Source organism: Lissotriton helveticus, chromosome 1_1 (assembly GCF_964261635.1).
Source record: "Lissotriton helveticus chromosome 1_1, aLisHel1.1, whole genome shotgun sequence".
Taxonomy (NCBI): Eukaryota; Metazoa; Chordata; class Amphibia; order Caudata; family Salamandridae; genus Lissotriton; species Lissotriton helveticus.
In genome coordinates this window covers 1,874,682,223-1,874,699,565 of record NC_136057.1, presented here as the reverse complement: position 1 = coordinate 1,874,699,565, position 17,343 = coordinate 1,874,682,223, and the positions used below count along the sequence as shown (strand labels likewise).

Genomic DNA, 17,343 nt, shown 5'->3' with positions numbered 1-17,343 from the left:
AGAACATAAATATTTAAGATATGTAATAAATCAGTGGATCTAAAGTTGGGGAATGACACTGAAATACTTTAGTTTGCTGGTGAGATTCACAACTGACAGTAGCCACAGAAATAACCATAGCAGACACATTCAGTGTAATATGGGTGTAAAATTCCTACAACAATGCATGTATCCTGATCTCATCAGAGAAAGAGTTTTATCAGCAAAATAGGGTTAATATGGGGGTGCCATTGAAGGACAATAGCCATGGCTGGAAATCAAAGAATCAGGAATCAGCAAAGAATTTTATTGGTGACAAATGTCTGTATCAGCTCAGGTTCTAAGCTGTCACGCCTGAAGGGAGTACAAGCAGTGATTAATTTGAGCCTGTGGTTTTCGGTGCTCGCCACTGGCACTTAATTGTCAACACCCGGACTTATGACAGCCAACCACATGGTGGCGCTGTTTGTCCAATTTTGTGATGAACACAACAACATTTGTTTAATAATATTATATACATTAAGAATGACTAAAACCTACCACACAAAGCCATAAAAATAGCTTGGTGGGCAGGTATGTTTTATTTTTAATATATAAAAAGTCTGAATTGTATGAATTGTCATTAGTAGCGAAATGGGTGTGCAAGCTGCTGTGGTATCCTGACAAGGTCCTGGGCACTTATTTCTTTAAAAATTAAGTGCTGAGTACAAGTCTTACTCTTAACATTCTAATGACTGAAAGATGTGCGAAAAATTGGCTCTACATTTTGACCCACTTAAACAGACACATGGCATTAGTCAATTGCAGTGATGAGCCTTTCAGGGTGCAAACAAAAGAAGACGGTGGGACGACGGAGGAATTAGATCTGGTTCAGGATCAGGAGATGGAGGTGATGTTAATATCTTAATGAGTCAAAAGAATGAGGCAAAAAAAATCAATCACAGTAGCTATTTCTACTTAAACCTTCTCAGGTGTCCGACAATTCTTCAGTTGATAAGAGGTGGCAGAATTCTCCCGTCAAAATGTGGAAGATCAGTTACGGGTAATGGTGAGCCCACATCTCTAGAGGATGATGGAGCTCTTGATGTCCATGATCATCTATGGATAAGGCTCATAGTTTGGGTCATCCTCACATGTGTATTTCAAACTGGTGTGTTTTGAGCTTCTTGTTATTATTTCCACTCCCTTGCATGTCTGCTTTGATCCGTGTACATCTTCATCTTGTCCTTCATCTCACAATCATGCTATATCACTTCTTTCAAGATGCAGTGCAGTTCAGAGCCTTCTGGAAGAAGATGAGTGCTGATCTTTCATGTAAATAGCAGTTTGGACAGTCATGAGGTGCAGGGTGTCAAGATAGTCTCTCACAGGCTGATACAGCAAATCCATTAAATGGGAGTTAGTAATTTGGGCACTGTGCATGGCTTTCTGTAGTGCAGTCATGAAATCAATCATAATTCCAATGACCTGAGGACAAAGTGATGTAATCTTGTGTTGATGAATCTCTGCGTATTCTGCAAATTTCAAGAACTCTCTACCTCGGCTTGGTGGTGCACTGTTGTATATAAAAAGTGTTGGTATGCCATAAGTAAAAAAAAACCTTACGCAGGGGAGAAATCAACCACATCAGCTGATGTCCTAAGAGCTGCCATGACATCAGGGAACATGAAAAATTAAGCTATCCCCATTAGAACAAATTGGTCACATAACTATGGGCCCAAAGAAGTAAATGAAAACTTCATCCTACATTTCTCCCAGCAGTTCTGATATGGAGATAGGTTCAGAAGGAGTGGCTTTACCAAGGCTTGGCAAATAAGACAGTCCCCTCTCCATTGGTTTGCCAATGAATGGAAACAACGCCTTCTATCTCAAAAGTCTCTTGCGTACCACCATTCCCCAGTGTCCTTACGTGAGCCAGTTCAGCAACTTCACGTCACAGAGATTGAGGGATAACAAAGCAAGTTCCCAAGAGAAACAGACCATTCTAGCTCATACAAATGCACATTGAGCTTGTCGGAAAGCAAGTTGCTCACAGACACTAGCGCCCCTATGCAGTATGTCAAGTTCATGCTGTCATTGTGATTGAATCCATTTCGGCCACGGCTTGAAGAATTGAGTATTCTTAAAAGACTTTGATAATGTCTTCTTTGTCCAAGGCAGCACACCACACCTAGCAGATCACATAACAAATGTACTTCTTTGCGATCAATGACATAGCATTGGAGTTGGTTAGGGGGGAAGTGTGTGACAAATCTGGAAGGATTCTGATCTATTGTTTGTTTGTAGATGGTGTTGAGTTAATAATCTTTAGCTCTCAAGCCCCATCATTTAGTGCAATGGGGGTGGGTCTCTTGGACTTGCCAAAAATAGACAACAGATTGATGATGATGAGCCTCCTCAGTGAAAGGCTTCCCATGTACCAATAAGTGCAAGTACTCAGAAGCCCATCCAAGGGTCAGCCATTCTTCCTCTACTTGGAAGTATTTCTTCTTTGGGCCTGTTTGGCTGCAGCAAGCATACCAAACAGCACATTGGCATGCCTCAGGGTCAGGATCAAGTTGAGACAGAATTGTTTCTGTTTGTATGGCAGGGTCAAAATAAACCATGTCATCTGCTTTGGCAATGTGGAGTCTGATTGTTTCAGAAGCAGTCTGATACCATTGAGACCATCAATAGGGTTGACCTTTCTTGGTGAAGTCATGCAGCGGGATTACTTATTGAAGCAAAATCTCGAATATATATCTGGCACAATAGCTCACCAAACCAAGGAATGATTTGACAGTTAACAAATTGTCAGTAGTAAATGCTGAGGTTGGGACTTCCTCCTTGTTGGAGTCTGGATGCATACCATTGTTTGGGAAAACATTTCCATAAAATTAGAGTAAAGATTTCAAAAGTAAAAATTGTCCTTGTTGAATGAGAAGCTAAATTCATGACAGGCACCCCAAACCTTAACAAGGGTATTGAGATGTTGTTCTTTGGTATTCCCAAACACAGGAATGTAATCTCTATATTTCAAGCAATTTGGTGTGTATCTGATAATTCTCTTAAACACTTCCTGGAAAACATCTGCTAATTAGGACACACCAAATCTGATTGTGACGGGTATGGGTACATAGCAGGAAAATTCTTCAAGCTCTAGCATATAATTGCCTTTATTTATATCTAACTTGGAGAAAAATTGGACACCCCTTAACTGATGAATTGTGTCTTGGATGCAGGGAAGGAGATGCATCTCTTACTATATATCCTTAAATGGTTGGAGCATGTCTGCACAAATATGAATTTGTCCTACATACTGTCTCTTGCACACAGGAATCATGGTTGAAACTCTTCTACAGGCTTTATGACTCCTTGATCTGATTTCAGGTTTAACTTACTCTTGGAAGCAGAAAGTGATACCCTGAAGTGCTAAGCCACCAGCTTCAATAATGTGCAAATGGATGTGTTGATACTACAATTTGCCTATTCTACTAAATAGATTTGGAAATAAAGGGCTGATGTTAGTTAACTGCTTTAGAGATTTCTGTGAATCCCTTTACTCCCGTGAAGACATCTTGTTCAATGAGATTGCTGAATACCTACATTATAGTCGACTCACTAAACTTATGAAGGAGCAATTTTACTCCATTACAGGAACCTATAAAAGTTAGTAAGGTGCTGTTCACCAAACGAGAGTTGAAGATAGCTAAGTTCTTCAGTATAGACAGCTACACTCCATTATTCCATTAGACATTTGCTAGGCAGCTAATACCTGACCTATCTCGTAGGTACAATAGCTTTTCACTAACTACTGGTATCCCAGACACAATGTCACAGACCATTACATCAGTGATTCCAAAACTCTGCAGGAACATACATTGTGCAGATTGTACGGTCCGATTTCCTTGATGAACGTGAACATTTTCACTGGTATATTGATGGACAGATTGTGGAAGGGTATGCCCAGACGGACAGAACCAGAACAGGCAGGATAATCCCTAGGCAGAGTGATAGCAACAACACCAATACCACCCTGCATCTAGTGGACAATGTTCAGAGGACAAAGAAGAGAGCTTTCTTGCAGTCTTAGACACTGACAAACTGTTTGATTGAGTCCTGTGGCCCTTTCTCAAAAGATACACTGGTATCAGTTGGTCATGGATCAAGATTCAGAGGCTGGGTCTTGTGCTGCTGTCTTTAAGTCTTAGGTGGCAATAAGTGCTAATGGCTGCACCTCCTTCTGTTTTAATATTGACAGAGGGCCAAGACAGGGGGGCCCTCTCTCCCCATCCTGTTTGATCATCGGATGTTAGAACCCTTGGTCACCAAGATTAGACTATCAGGTTTGGACCGCCTTATAGTTTCTGGTCTTGTTATATGGTATGGTGAGCCGGTTTTTACAGTTGGTTTCCCTGACACTACCACAAACATTCCCTGGAGCAAGCACAAATGCATGCAGTCTCCCATCCCTGGCAAAACTCCTAGAGAGAGTCTCTTTAGAAGTTCAAAACTGCCCCTAATTGCAAAAGTGGGGCACTTTTTTAGCTGTCTGATTTGTTACTTGGGCCACTTTTATTTTGATAACCAGTTTTAGTTTCTGTCCCAGTCGGACCATGGATACCACAAGGAAATATGAGGGATCTGCCTGGGGACAGTCTGACAGATGATACATATTTATGTAGACAACTTTATGTTGATGACTACTCACCCAAACAGCACTCCGCCAGCCTTAATGGCAGAATTAGAATCATATGGTAGAGTTTCAGGATTCCAAGAGAACGTAAATAAATCACTGGCCCTAAACCCTTCACTCCCCCATGAACAGATAACAGAACCTAGACAGCAGTTTCCCTTTCAATGGTAAGATACGTCTGTTTCCTATTAGGAATGCAGATAGCTAATACATTACCCAGCACCTTACAATACTCTGCTCAAGTTAGTGCGATTAGACACACAGACATTGCATATGAGAAGGCTTTCATGGATAGGTCGTATAGCGGTCATAAAGATGATCTCACTGCTGAGCATTCTCCATGCGTTCTCCATCCTTCTGCTCCCAGCGAAGGGATCCATCCCCCACCAATTAAAGAAATCACTAGAAAAGTTAATCTGGCCAGGAAAACACCATAGAATAGCTTCCCGTGTGCCGCAAAATCCTGTCAGGAAGGGGGTGATTCGAATGTCCAACATTAAACAATTCTACAAGACCCCGCAAATTAGATATATGGTAGATTTGTTGTAAAATGAATCTGAAAAACATTGGTGCTTCATGGACCATACGGTAGCAGGAGTCTATATCGGCTTCTATGCACACAGAGAAAGGACAGTTCATCAGCATGACAAAGGTAACACTTGTGGTTTGGGATAGCTTAGGAGAGAAAGAAGCCCTGTTGGAACTGGTCCTTTTTGCAGGGTTATCTCCAAACATTTTGCGTTCCTCCTGTTGTTTTTATGAACTGTTTTTGTTGGTTTTATGACTCTGGGCACTTTTCCACTGCAGATCAATGCTAAAGTGCATGTGCTCTCTCTTGTAAACTTGGTAAGATTGGTTTACACCTGTTTGTCATATTTAATTTGCCTGTAAGTCCCTTGTACAGCAGTATCCCATTTGCCCAGGGCGTGTAAATAAAATTCTACTAGTGGGCCTGCAGCACTGCCTGTGCCATCCACCGAAGTAGTCTTTCAATCCTGTCTCAGGCCTCTGCCGCTGCACCGCCTGCACGCACACTTTATTGCCACAGTCACATGGCATAGAAAGAGGTTGCCATGTCTGAAACTCCCCTTTCACGACATATAAGTCACCCCTAAGGTAGGTCCTAGCTAGCCCTATGGACAGGGTGCTGTGTAGGTAAAAGTTAGGACATGTGCCTTAACTGTGTCACATGTCCTGGTAGTGACAAACAGCCAATTTGGTTTCTCACTGCTGTGAGGCTGCCATCTCATAGGTTTGCACTGGGAATTCCCTGAAATGTTCTTCAGTGGCAAATGAAAGGGGTAGGGTGGTTATGTTTGGTATGTTTGGACTACTAGTAATACATCTTGCTTATTTGTGAAAGCTGATTTGATATTACTATTTTTGCAATGCCACTTTTAGAAATGATACCAAAGGGGATGATGGATGGAGCGTGTGAGCAAATCCAACACTCACCCCCAGTCAACTGATCTGGGTTTAATCCATCATCATTCTTTAGCTCACTCCACCACCCCAGTTCAGACATGGTCATATGCAAATCAGTCTGACCCTGTGCCTCATGGGAACAGTCCAGCCCGAACTGCCAAGCCATGTCTTGCCTGGACCGGAAACAAACATCCTGGGACCGGTTTCGGGTTCATAACCCTCATCCGCCAGGCTATCTTGAATCCAGTGGCAAAGTGAGCAAGGAACCCACGTCTGGGCATACCCTGCCAACTTAGGGTGAACAAAGTGATACCAACTGTTGTTTGTGCATTTGTCACCCCGAGTGGGACGGGTATTCTCAGACGTGAGTCCTGCGCTCTCCATGCCACTGGAATCAAGCTATCCTGGCTGATGAGGGCTGAAAGCCCGAAACCGGTCCAAGGATGCTTCTTTCCAGTCCAGGGAGGACCTGGCTTGGCAGTACAGACTGGACTGTTCCCATGGGGAACAGGGTCAAGACTGATTTGCATATGGCTGGGTTCAAGCTGGAATGGCATGTTGAGCAAAAAAACTATGGATTTAAGGCCCAGCTCTCTGTATTGGGGTGAATGTATGACATTGTTCTGCATTCTGTCCATCAACTGTTGTTTTTGCACTTTTAAAAGTGGGTATTTCTGTATGCTTACGACTCTTTGTTCCCATGCCTGGATGTGTATTCACTGTCTGGTTGAGACTGACAGGAGAAGGGGATGTGCATTCACTCTAGACAGTGTCAAGGTGGGATTGAGGTGTGTCCTGCCTTTCCTGGTCTACACAGCGCTGGGCTGTATAGACCTTGGATGCATTTAGAGGAGTGGGAGGAGTTTCCTTTGCACCTGAATAGACCTGGTCCCAATTTAGAGGGGTGGGAGGAGTTGCACCTGCAACTAAATAGAGCTGTGCCTGACTTTTAAAATGCTGTCTCCGCCCCCCTTTAGTGTGTCTGGGGTCACGGCTTGGGAAGTAAATAGGGGTGTTGTGCACATTTGAAAAGTATTTGAAGCACCCCCAGAACAAAGAGTGTTGCACTATAAATACAGGGACTTTGACCCCATGATTTGAGACTGTGTGGGACTTGTAACCAGACTCTGCTGGCCCTGCATGCTGCACCAAAGGACTGCTGGGCTGCCAGAAAGATCACCAGTGGGATTGTATGGGCTTTGTAGTGCCAACCTGCCTGCCTGTAGGGCTGCCAGAAACTCGGCCACTTTGCTAGGAAATCCAGTGTGCTGGTTTGCTGCTTGCCTGTACCTTGTGTTCCCCGGTGCTCCCCTTTTCTGTGGATGCTGGAAGTGTTCGAGGTACTGGCCATGGGACACGATGTCTGGCTGCCTGCAACTGTTTTCTCTCGCGCGTTGTTTAACCCTTTGCCTGCCTCCGGCTGGCCTGTGTGATGAAACATGCACTACTTAGTGCCTCCAGGGCACAAGCAGGCACTCACTTTAGTGTGCCTTCGTGGTCGAGGATCCCTGTGTCCTCCTGAGAGGTTTCTCGTGGCGCGGCACAGTTCCTGAAGGACTCGCGTGGCAGGGACGGTGCCCACTGAGGGCCGCTACTTCACCTCCAGCACGTGGGCCAGATTGCAGCAATGAAGCTGAAAGCAAACCTTGGCAAGGAGTCTCCGCGTTGCCGAGCAATGCTAACATCAGCAAGTTGGCGGGCCCTGCACTGGAGCCTGCCCCGGCTCTCATACGGAGCTAGATTGCAGCAGCTGCACCGAATGTTTGCAGGTGGCTGCCCTTGTGGAAATCCTGCCGTGGGGGACCCATAGAGATCTTCTCACCGTCACTGACAGGGTGGACACTTTTCTCTTTTGCCCTGAGTATGAACAACTCGGTCAGCCAGAAAGAGGCTGGGCCTCATAGGGTTGGCAGCTGCAGTGGTTGTTCTGAACGAGAGCAACCGCACACCATTGTGTCACACGTGGGGGAACCAGTGAGATCTCCCTGCATAGGTAGGCGATATATGCCTCTCCCCACCTTGTGCGCAAATGCCTGGGGCACTGTGGCTCACTTGTCAGGACTGGGTGGAACATCGACGGAGGCCCTCGATTCCCTGTGAGGATTACTGCACCTCCTGACATCGGATCCCTATGTAGCAGTACCAGATACATCCTGATAGGCTTGCATTTATACTACAGCCTAGATCGTTTTGGGAATATGTTTTGGTCCCTGCTGGTATTGTGACATGCTAATGCATGGGTTTTCATCCATGGGGGTTAGTGCTGCATTTTATGCCCTAATGTTTTGATGCAGGTTGGTCTGATGCTTGTACTGTCATGTCTGCAGAGTGATAGGTGATTCCTGTCTCTTGGGTGCTTTACCCTGCTGCTACAGTTTGTGCCCTCATGTTATGATGCATTTTGGTTTACAATGCCAGGATGTGCGCAATATGCCCTGCAGCCATGATTTATGTATGACCAAATCTGTATTTTAGGCCCTGATGTTATGATTTATGTCATGTTGCCATGCATTTGATAGGATAATGAGTATCACTTCAGGACCTGCATAATATGTACCGTGTTCTGATGGTGTTTTCACAATGTTTGCACCCTTTAAGTATTGACTTGAGTGCACTAACTTGTAATGTTATGACCACAGCCTCATGGCAAAGTGATTTATGATTATATGATGTCATGACAAGTGCCAAGTGGCACAGTGATTTATGTGATTATGGTTTAATGTGTTTTATGTGCAATACAAAGGATATCTTTATATAACCTTGTGTGGAGTCTCTTTTTGTGGTGTGCCTAGTGATGTTTGTGTGTGTGTGTGTGTGTTGTGGAAAACGCTTTACACACTGCTTCTGGAATAAGCCTGATTGATCTGCCAAGCTACCAAGGGAGTGAGCAGGGCTTATCTTGGGTGTGTAACTCCCTACCCTGACTAGAGTAGTGGGTTCTGCCTGGCTTAGGTGTATACCCTAGCCAACCAGAAACCCCATTTCTAACAAGCCCTTACTACTTTCTCTTCACCACTGACCCCACTCTTAGTAATCCCTGCATTCATCCTGGATCAATAAACTGTGTTCACCAACACTGGACGTAACGTAAGTAAACTTATGTGACACATCAAGAAAGCATGTGTGGCGACCTGGTTGTTACATAAGTGTATTTACCTTAAGAGGCACAGTGTTGGTGAACCCAGTGTACAGAGAATGCTATTGACACTTTACTTCTGAGGTATAGTCGCCTTGAGGAAGCGTGTGTCGTGTATGAGCCAAACGCACGGTTGCATGGCTGTATTTCATGAAGAAAATTGGAAGAATAATAAAGAACTACATTTTCAACTACAATAATTTCAAGGTGACTGGAGCTCTAATTTCAGACTTTATGAATTAAATGCCAGATATTGCCTTTCCATTTTTGCATTATTTCTACATTTGGGGTGTTAGCTGACCCAGGGAGATGGGCAACCTGCTAGCTAAACAAGGGGAACAAACTGGAAAGTGTGGTTAAGCAGTCCATAGCTGTTTCAAGGGTGCCTACATTCATCCTGTGGATTTGAAAACTGGAGATGAAAAAGGTGCAAGAATCTTGGAGACATATTTGCTGACCCAGAACTTAAAAATTTCCTGGATGTCCAATCAGGGGTGGCTCCTCTGCTAAGGCGGAGGAGTGTCACCCCACTGCTGCTACCCATCAGAGGCAACAATGACAAATACAATGATAATAAAGTAATTTTACTATCAATTTCTTTTTCACCATTGGCTCTGCTGGGTAGCCGAGTCACAGGGGGGGCCGGGCCAGGCCATCCTCAATTTCAGGAGGTGTTGTGGGCAACTCCTAAGAGCACATGACAGTTTGGCCGGCTGTCTTAGGCCGGCCAAACCACCATGCACACTTAGCATTTCTCCACCCGGCTGTGTTGCATAGCCAGGTGGCGATCAGTCCCAGGCTCGCAGGCGCTGTATGAGTGCAGGCCACTCAGATCATTCCCAGCGCTTCTCTCATGCTGAGAATGTAATTCTCAGCATGGGAGAAGTGCTGGGATTGGCATCTGGGAGCCTGAGCAGTGAGACGGAGAGGACCCAGCGTCAGGTAAGTTGTAATTTACTTATCTTTAAATGTTTTTTCTTGTTTTTGTATTTATGTATCCCCTACCACACTGCCATCCTACCACATCACATCGGGAGCAGCCGCCACTGCATCCACTCTCAATATGATATCCCTGAGTCTGAACGTATTCACTATATGAAGGTTCTGCATTGGACTTTGAATACCTCCATTAGACCTGTGGTCTGCAGACACTTTACTAAATTGTACAGAGGGTGCTATTGCAAGAAGACAACAAGAAACAGATCTCAGACATCTCTGAGATGCTATCACAAGATGGTACCTCCTCCAAAAATCCTGGAAAAAGGAGGTGGAAAAGCAGTTTGGCAGAGAATTGTCTGGGAGAGAATGCGGAGAGGTATATAGCAGAGTCTGTAACACAGCAAAGACAGCCATCACACAGGAAGCACTATAAAAAATAGCCTCCTATTGGTACCTCACACTTGATTACGAAAATGGGAAGGGGACAAACGCATCCCTTGTAAATGCTGGAGAGGTTGTGTTAGGGGTAGCACCTTGATCCATCTTCTCTGGGAATGCCACAAGTCCTGGGCATATTTGTGGAAGTCCTGGACATTAAGGATAGTACTTTTCAGATCCACTCCACAGGTTCCTGGCGTATGCAATTCTTGGTGCAGCTAACCCTTAAATCTACTTATTATATTACAAAAAAGGGGACATTGATGTCACTAAACCCCAGTGCAGCTAAACAAACCATAACTGCATTGTGGGGCAAAGGGAGGCCAATGAATGTGAGCGACTCAATACCCCGCCTAGTGCACATACTAAGAATGGAAAATATTGCAACTCTCTTGCAGCAACAGCAAAGCTCTTTGAGACACAGTGAGCATCTCTTCTACAAATCCTATCCTCTGAAATGAAAGAAATCATTTTTCGCAGTGGTGGGAAATTTGAGTTTTCTGATCGTACCTTGCCATCGGGTCGCAGGTAACGGTACGTGTTCAAATCAATAAATACATTTGAACCATAAATTGATTTGGAAACAGATATTCAGCATTCTACTCCTCTGACATTGGCACCCAGCAATTAGAAGACAGAGATCCTGCAACAGTACAGTTTTATGGCAGGCGCGAAGCTTAGCAGGCTGCCTATGTCAGCAGCTACTTCTATGACATGAACATCACATGTTGCACGATGGCTTTCATGTGCCAGTGTCGGTCTAAAGCATGGGTGCTCACAAACATTTCCCCAGGGTCCACAAACTATGGCCTTTGATGTGCCTGAGGGCTGCATTAATGGCAGCATGGTGGATCTAGGGCTTTGTGGGGGGTTAAGGTGAGTGTAGGGGAAGCAAATCACATACATGTTGTGGTCAGTGAGTCATGGAGGATTTTTAAGGGTTTCAATCCATACTGTTCTCTAAATTAAGTTCCTAGTATCTGGAAGAGTCGTAGATTTGACAATACTGTGTTATTCTGTATCTGAATAGCTACCCCCTACTGTACCATGGGGTAAGCCTTTCTGCTTGCTATCACTACTTTGGGAGACACAGGTGTAAACAGCAAGTCACTTGATCATTGAACAGAATTGAAATAAATAGAATTGCACAATGTGAAACCATAAAATCTAGGATCAATCCTGGCTTCCCCACTTGACCTAACTGTTTGATCTGAGACAATTGCCTAATTTCTCTTTACCTCCTTTTTCTTCAATATGACATATAAGAGCACCTTGAAATACATGAGTTCAGGATACATACTGTACTAATCTCTTGTGTTTGATTTAATAAATTATAAAGTTGCCCATGTATAATAACAACCTTGACAATTCAGAGGGCTCCACGTGGCAACTGACTTGTCTCTTAGTCCATTATTGGCTTTATTGTCAGGGTGTAAGGAGGCATGAATATTTCTACACTCATTTTTGAAACAAGGCAGTTTTGAATACATTACTTCAGAATGCACTTATCTATTCTGATGTTCTTCTGCATGGTAATGAAATATTCTTTTGAAATTTGAAGAGACTTTATCATATTTTCACAAGTTTATTGCAAGATGTATTAAGAAATTAATGTTTTCCTAAAGTTACGTTTTGCACAGCTCCTTATTTTCTTCTTTTCTTTTACTTCATTTAGCCTGAAAATAAACTTGTTCCCCTCTATTTTAAATATTTTTAAAGGCTAGTGCTTCCTGAAGTAAACAGCAGCCCAGTGCTGATGTTGCCCGGGGGGTCACATGTGAAGGTCAGGAAGGCTGCATGCGGCCCCTGGGCCATATGTTGAGTACTACGGGTCTAAAGTAACGCATGCATGGCTGCCATGTATCTGTAGGGATAGCTATGTCTCTTGTAGTGAAACTAAGGGTCCCTTGGCAGGCAAGCAATTTCTTCCTCATTTATGATGTTAACAGGGAACCAGCGTCCACCACGGAGGCTATCAGGTATTAGTCTGATCAGTTCATCATCATCAGTCAGCATCATTGATAAAACAATAAACTACCTTTCAATGAGAAAAAGGTTTTGGTGTTCAATTTGATGCACTCAGGAAATGATGATCTGTCTGTTGAACTTTATGGCTTTGTGTCTTGACACAGATGGTTGTCTGGACTTTAGCAGGTGTCTCATGGGACACCCTTTCTGGGAATAAATGGCTTAACCTCGTTGGGCCTTATCTACAACAAAGTAATGCAAGCCATTTGGCTGCACCGCGCTGCATTACTTTGGAAGCAAAGGGATGCATCATATCTACAGTGATACGACAGATCACTTTGTTCTCCCCTGCGCTGGTGCACAATTGGCTGCCATGTGCCAACGCAGGCACCCTTACACCATGGTGCAAGGGTGCCTGCGTTGAAGGGATGATTGTTTTTGTGCAGGAAGGGGCACCTTCCTGCACAAAAACAATCACACAAGGTGTTTTCCTCTTTCGATGTGTGCTGCCGAATTTAGCACACATAGAAAGAGGAAAAAAGTAATAGAAATTAAACATTTCTCCTCATCGCACCTCCTCATGCCTCCCCTGGGGAGGCATAGTATTTTAACGCATTTCCAGGTTTATGATTTCTCGGGATTCTGGAAATGCAGCAGAATCCATTGGTGATGCATGGGAACACTCACAGCAACACCCATGGCATGCCCCTTTCATGCAAACTGATGCGCGATATGGGGCAGTATTTACAAGGCCACGAAAAGCCAAGCAAGGTGGCTTTACGTGGCATTATATATATGGTGCCTCACACTGCACCATCGGTGTGTCACAAAAAGTGACGCAACAGCAGCGCACGGGGTTTCTGAATAAGCCCCATTGTTTCTTCATCTGCTTGCCTGGACATATTTGTGAAACGACCCACTTGCCATGTTCGTGGTATTTCTTGTCAGCCGCTGGATACATGAGGCTGTAGCTGCTGCCTGAGCCCAGTCTTCTGGCAATACCTCAAGTTGCAGCAATTTTCTGCAGCCACGGTGTCTTTCACTGTTCTAATGGCACATTCTTTCTGAAACAAACACATTTTGACTTGAAACTTGCCGTGTCGAGGATGTCTTCCAGTTAAAGAGGCTTCTGTAGAAGTAGTTTTATGAATGATGAGGGACTCCAACTAAGCAATGATTTGAGACTTTAAAGCCAACACGTTGTTACAATGTGCACTCGGCAATGTAAAAAGAGTCAAATGATTCACTGGTATATTAATAAGTTGATTTGAATATGTAACACTCATAATCCACCCTTTTTGTATAGGGTTCTGTGCATGACTTCTGATCCTCATCTGACAACACCACCCTTTGCACCTCAATAGGAAGCACCTGGCAGTGGCGGCTCCTCCTCTATGGTGGAGGAGTGTCTCCCCACTGATTTCGAGCAGTGGAAATCGAAGGAAATATAAAATGATAATAACTTTAAGTTATTATCATTTTCTGTTTTCTTTGCGGGCGGGCTGGTGGGCGAGACTGCTCTGCTCACGGAGCAGAACAGGGGAGGAGTGGTTTGCCCACTCCTAAGTGCGCAGTGACTGTTTGGTCAGCCCTCTCGGGCCGCCCAAACCAGTCATGCGCACTTCCCCCTCTACATGCAGGCTGCATTACATCCTTCATGGAGAACATGCACACCCCTACAGCCCCTGGCAGAGCTCCGTGTCACGGCACTCAGACCAATTACAGTGCTGCATTGCAGCAGTCGGATTTGCTTAGAGGAGGAAGGCTGCTGCTTCCTCTTCCTGAAGTCGGAAGCAGGAGCAGGACCAGAAACATGGGACCCGGGACCCAGCGGAAAGTTGTTATTTTTTGCATTTTTTTTGTGAAGCTCGCTCCCACAATCATGACCCCCCCCCCCACACTCCACCGTGTGACACCCCCACAACCCCCTGTTGCCCACCCCCCATCCTTGTCACCAGTCTATTGTCTAAGATACAACAGACAGTTCTTATAGGAACACAGCTTTATTATTGTTTACATTGCAAAGTCATCAGTGCAGGCTAGAAGGTAAGAAGAACAGTAATTCTCTAGAAAGAATCAAGACAACATCAATGCAGTCTTTGAAATGCATAGCACACCATCTAAGACACCCAGCTCTCTCTGTGCTGGGTTTCTTATTGGCTTCTCCACCCCTTCACTGGCTCAAATTAAGCACTACAGAGGAAACATCTCATAAGCATGTCTAAGCGATATGCTAAAATGTGGCACTACATCCTCATGAACATAACTGCAACCTCACAACAGCCTGTAGAAGCACCCAGAACAGACCATAGTGCATCATTAACAGAAGATAAATACATACTGGGCTTGACTTACTTTTAGCCAGACCCTCTCATCCTGTTCATTGCCATTGGAGGTCATGGGCATCTCCTCCTCTTCTGGGCCCCAGGCATCAACTTGCCTAGCCATACAAGGAAACCAGGCAGAGGGTGGCTCGGAGATGGCATTGGATAAGTATGACTTACAGACCTGCATGAAGTAGTTAAAAAACAAAGAGGGGGTTAAAAAAACGATCCAGGAATGAAAACGAGAAGCTGCCCCATGAGTGAAGACTATGGAAACATGCAGCAGAGATCCCCAAAAAACATCTTTACTCCAAGAGTTATAGTGAGCCACTCATGTTCCAGGCATGATCAAAACCAAGGCAGGAGAGATGCATCAGACCTCTCTAATAAAGAAGGGCCCTCCACTGCCAGAGGAATCAAGTGTGAGTCCCAAGGCGGTTCGGCCACAACAGAAATCACCAGTATGGATCAAGAAAAGAGAATGGAAGAGGGGAGAATTTGCCTAATTTGACGAGCTCAGGAGCAAAGCATACCCTAGTTGGAGGGATTCTGGTTCCTTAGGAAGACAAGAAGAAACCATTTGCAATAGTGTATGCGGTATGCAGCGTTTAGAACGCAAGCATTACCACGGAATACCTTTACAACGCGGTCGTAACAACGAAAGTTGTTACCACGCATTGCACTGGGGGGCGCTCAAGGATAGTAAATGATTTAATTTACTATCCCAACACCTTCCCTACTATCCACGGGGACTGGTGTTGGAATAGTAAATTAAATTAATCAATTTTGCGCCCCCCAGCGCAATGCGTGGTAACAACTTTCGTTGTTACGAACGCGTTGTAAAGGTACGCGTTGTCAATGTATGCGTTCTAACGTCATACATCCAGTGTATGCTCATGGAAAATTCACCCATTGGATTCCCACATCGTTGGAATAGGAAACAGGCCTGGTGCTGAATAATTGTTCACCAGCTCCCCAGTGGCATGTGATAATTCTGAACGAGATAGTGACAAAAGGCACACCTTTTGACAATAATAAAATAAATCAGAAGCCAGGCACTTTTGAGACATTATACTTGCAGTGTATGTCTGTCTGTCTGCCTCCTTCCTAATAGAGAGCTGAGTCAGAGAGATGGGCTGTAACATCACTTAAATTGTGCTGGTTTTTGCAGGTGGGGACAAAGGTTTTGGGGACAAGGCTTTCATTTTCATCATCATAGTGGGATAGGAAAACAGAGGCAAAAGGAGAAGGAAGAAAAATAACCTGCAAGTTAAATAAAGAGAAAAGAAGGGTGGGGGGGGGAGAAAGAGGCATGAGGTGAAATCAAGATTAGACAGCCTTGACATTCAGCACTCTGGCATTTGGCAGCACTGGCACATGCTTCTAAGTAATCCTTGGGTTGTACTCCCAATGTTGTTTCTTCTTCCTCCATGCTTCTTTACCCTCAGAATACACCTATCTTTTGAAAGTTTGAAACAAGGATTGGGTGTTAGATTCCCACTTACTGATCTAACGCACTAACGAATCCAACCCACTAACTAATCGTGACATGCATCATCATCGGCGCCTATCTACACACTTGCAGGATGATACCACCAGGGCGGACTCAACCAAAGAGAAATGGGAGATCTTAGATTAAATTTGACTGGATTAGCAGGGATCCAGATAAGAGTTAGAAGGTTCAAAATACCTACAGGTATACTCAAAGGGTTCCTTTAGCATATGGTACCTGGGGTGTGGATAAATAGTTTCTTAGGGTTTTGTATTGAACATACTTCCTCAATTAAACCTACTGTATGGATGTATGATGAAACTTGTCACGATTAAGTGAGTGAGATGTCTACTCCAATATTTTTGGATACCCAAGCTGCACCAGGAAGAGCATCCTTTCTAGAATAGGATCGATAATTTTCTTTCGCTACATATTCCAGTTGCTCTTGGGTGTGACAGTGATGTTTACAAGTGATGCCTGCATGTCCCTGGAGAAAGATTTAGGGTGCCTTCCTCCAAGCGTGATGATGAATATTTATGCTAGTGGCCATAGCACAGTCCACACTGTCTGTGGTGTTCAGTCTAGTGTGCAAGAAGTGCTGTGCTGTATCCTCTCCATCATGGACCATATGGGCAAAAGTATTTCTAAACTCCTCAGAAACAGAGGACAAGATCCCACTCGCCATGTCCCTGATGGTGTGCATGTGCCTACCTAGCAGACAGACCTCATTCAAAGAGTTCAAAGAGCAGGTGGAGGAGAGCACCCTCTTGCCAATAACATCAATATGTTTAGAATCTCTGTCAGGCTGAGCAGTGGGAAAGGTATTATGCTACACTTTGCTGGAGGAAGCCTGCACTACATGGCTTTCCAGGGAAGGGTGCTGAGTCAAAAAGCCTAGGTCACCTGGAATAGGCCTGTGACATCTAGCAATAGGGTGGCACATCACAGCACCGAGCATTGCTTCACC

The 17,343-nt window shown here is 44.4% G+C and overlaps 1 protein-coding gene across 1 annotated transcript in view; it reads right to left on the bottom strand.

Annotated features, from left to right (window-relative positions):
- Nucleotides 1–17,343, bottom strand: part of PAPPA2 (pappalysin 2) — an 888,990-nt gene that overhangs the window by 350,832 nt on the left and 520,815 nt on the right. Inside the window, exon 11 of the mRNA XM_078650337.1 lies at nt 14,916–15,068. Within this exon, the coding sequence (XP_078506463.1) occupies nt 14,916–15,068 (153 nt within the window). The remainder of the gene's footprint in view (nt 1–14,915; nt 15,069–17,343) is intronic.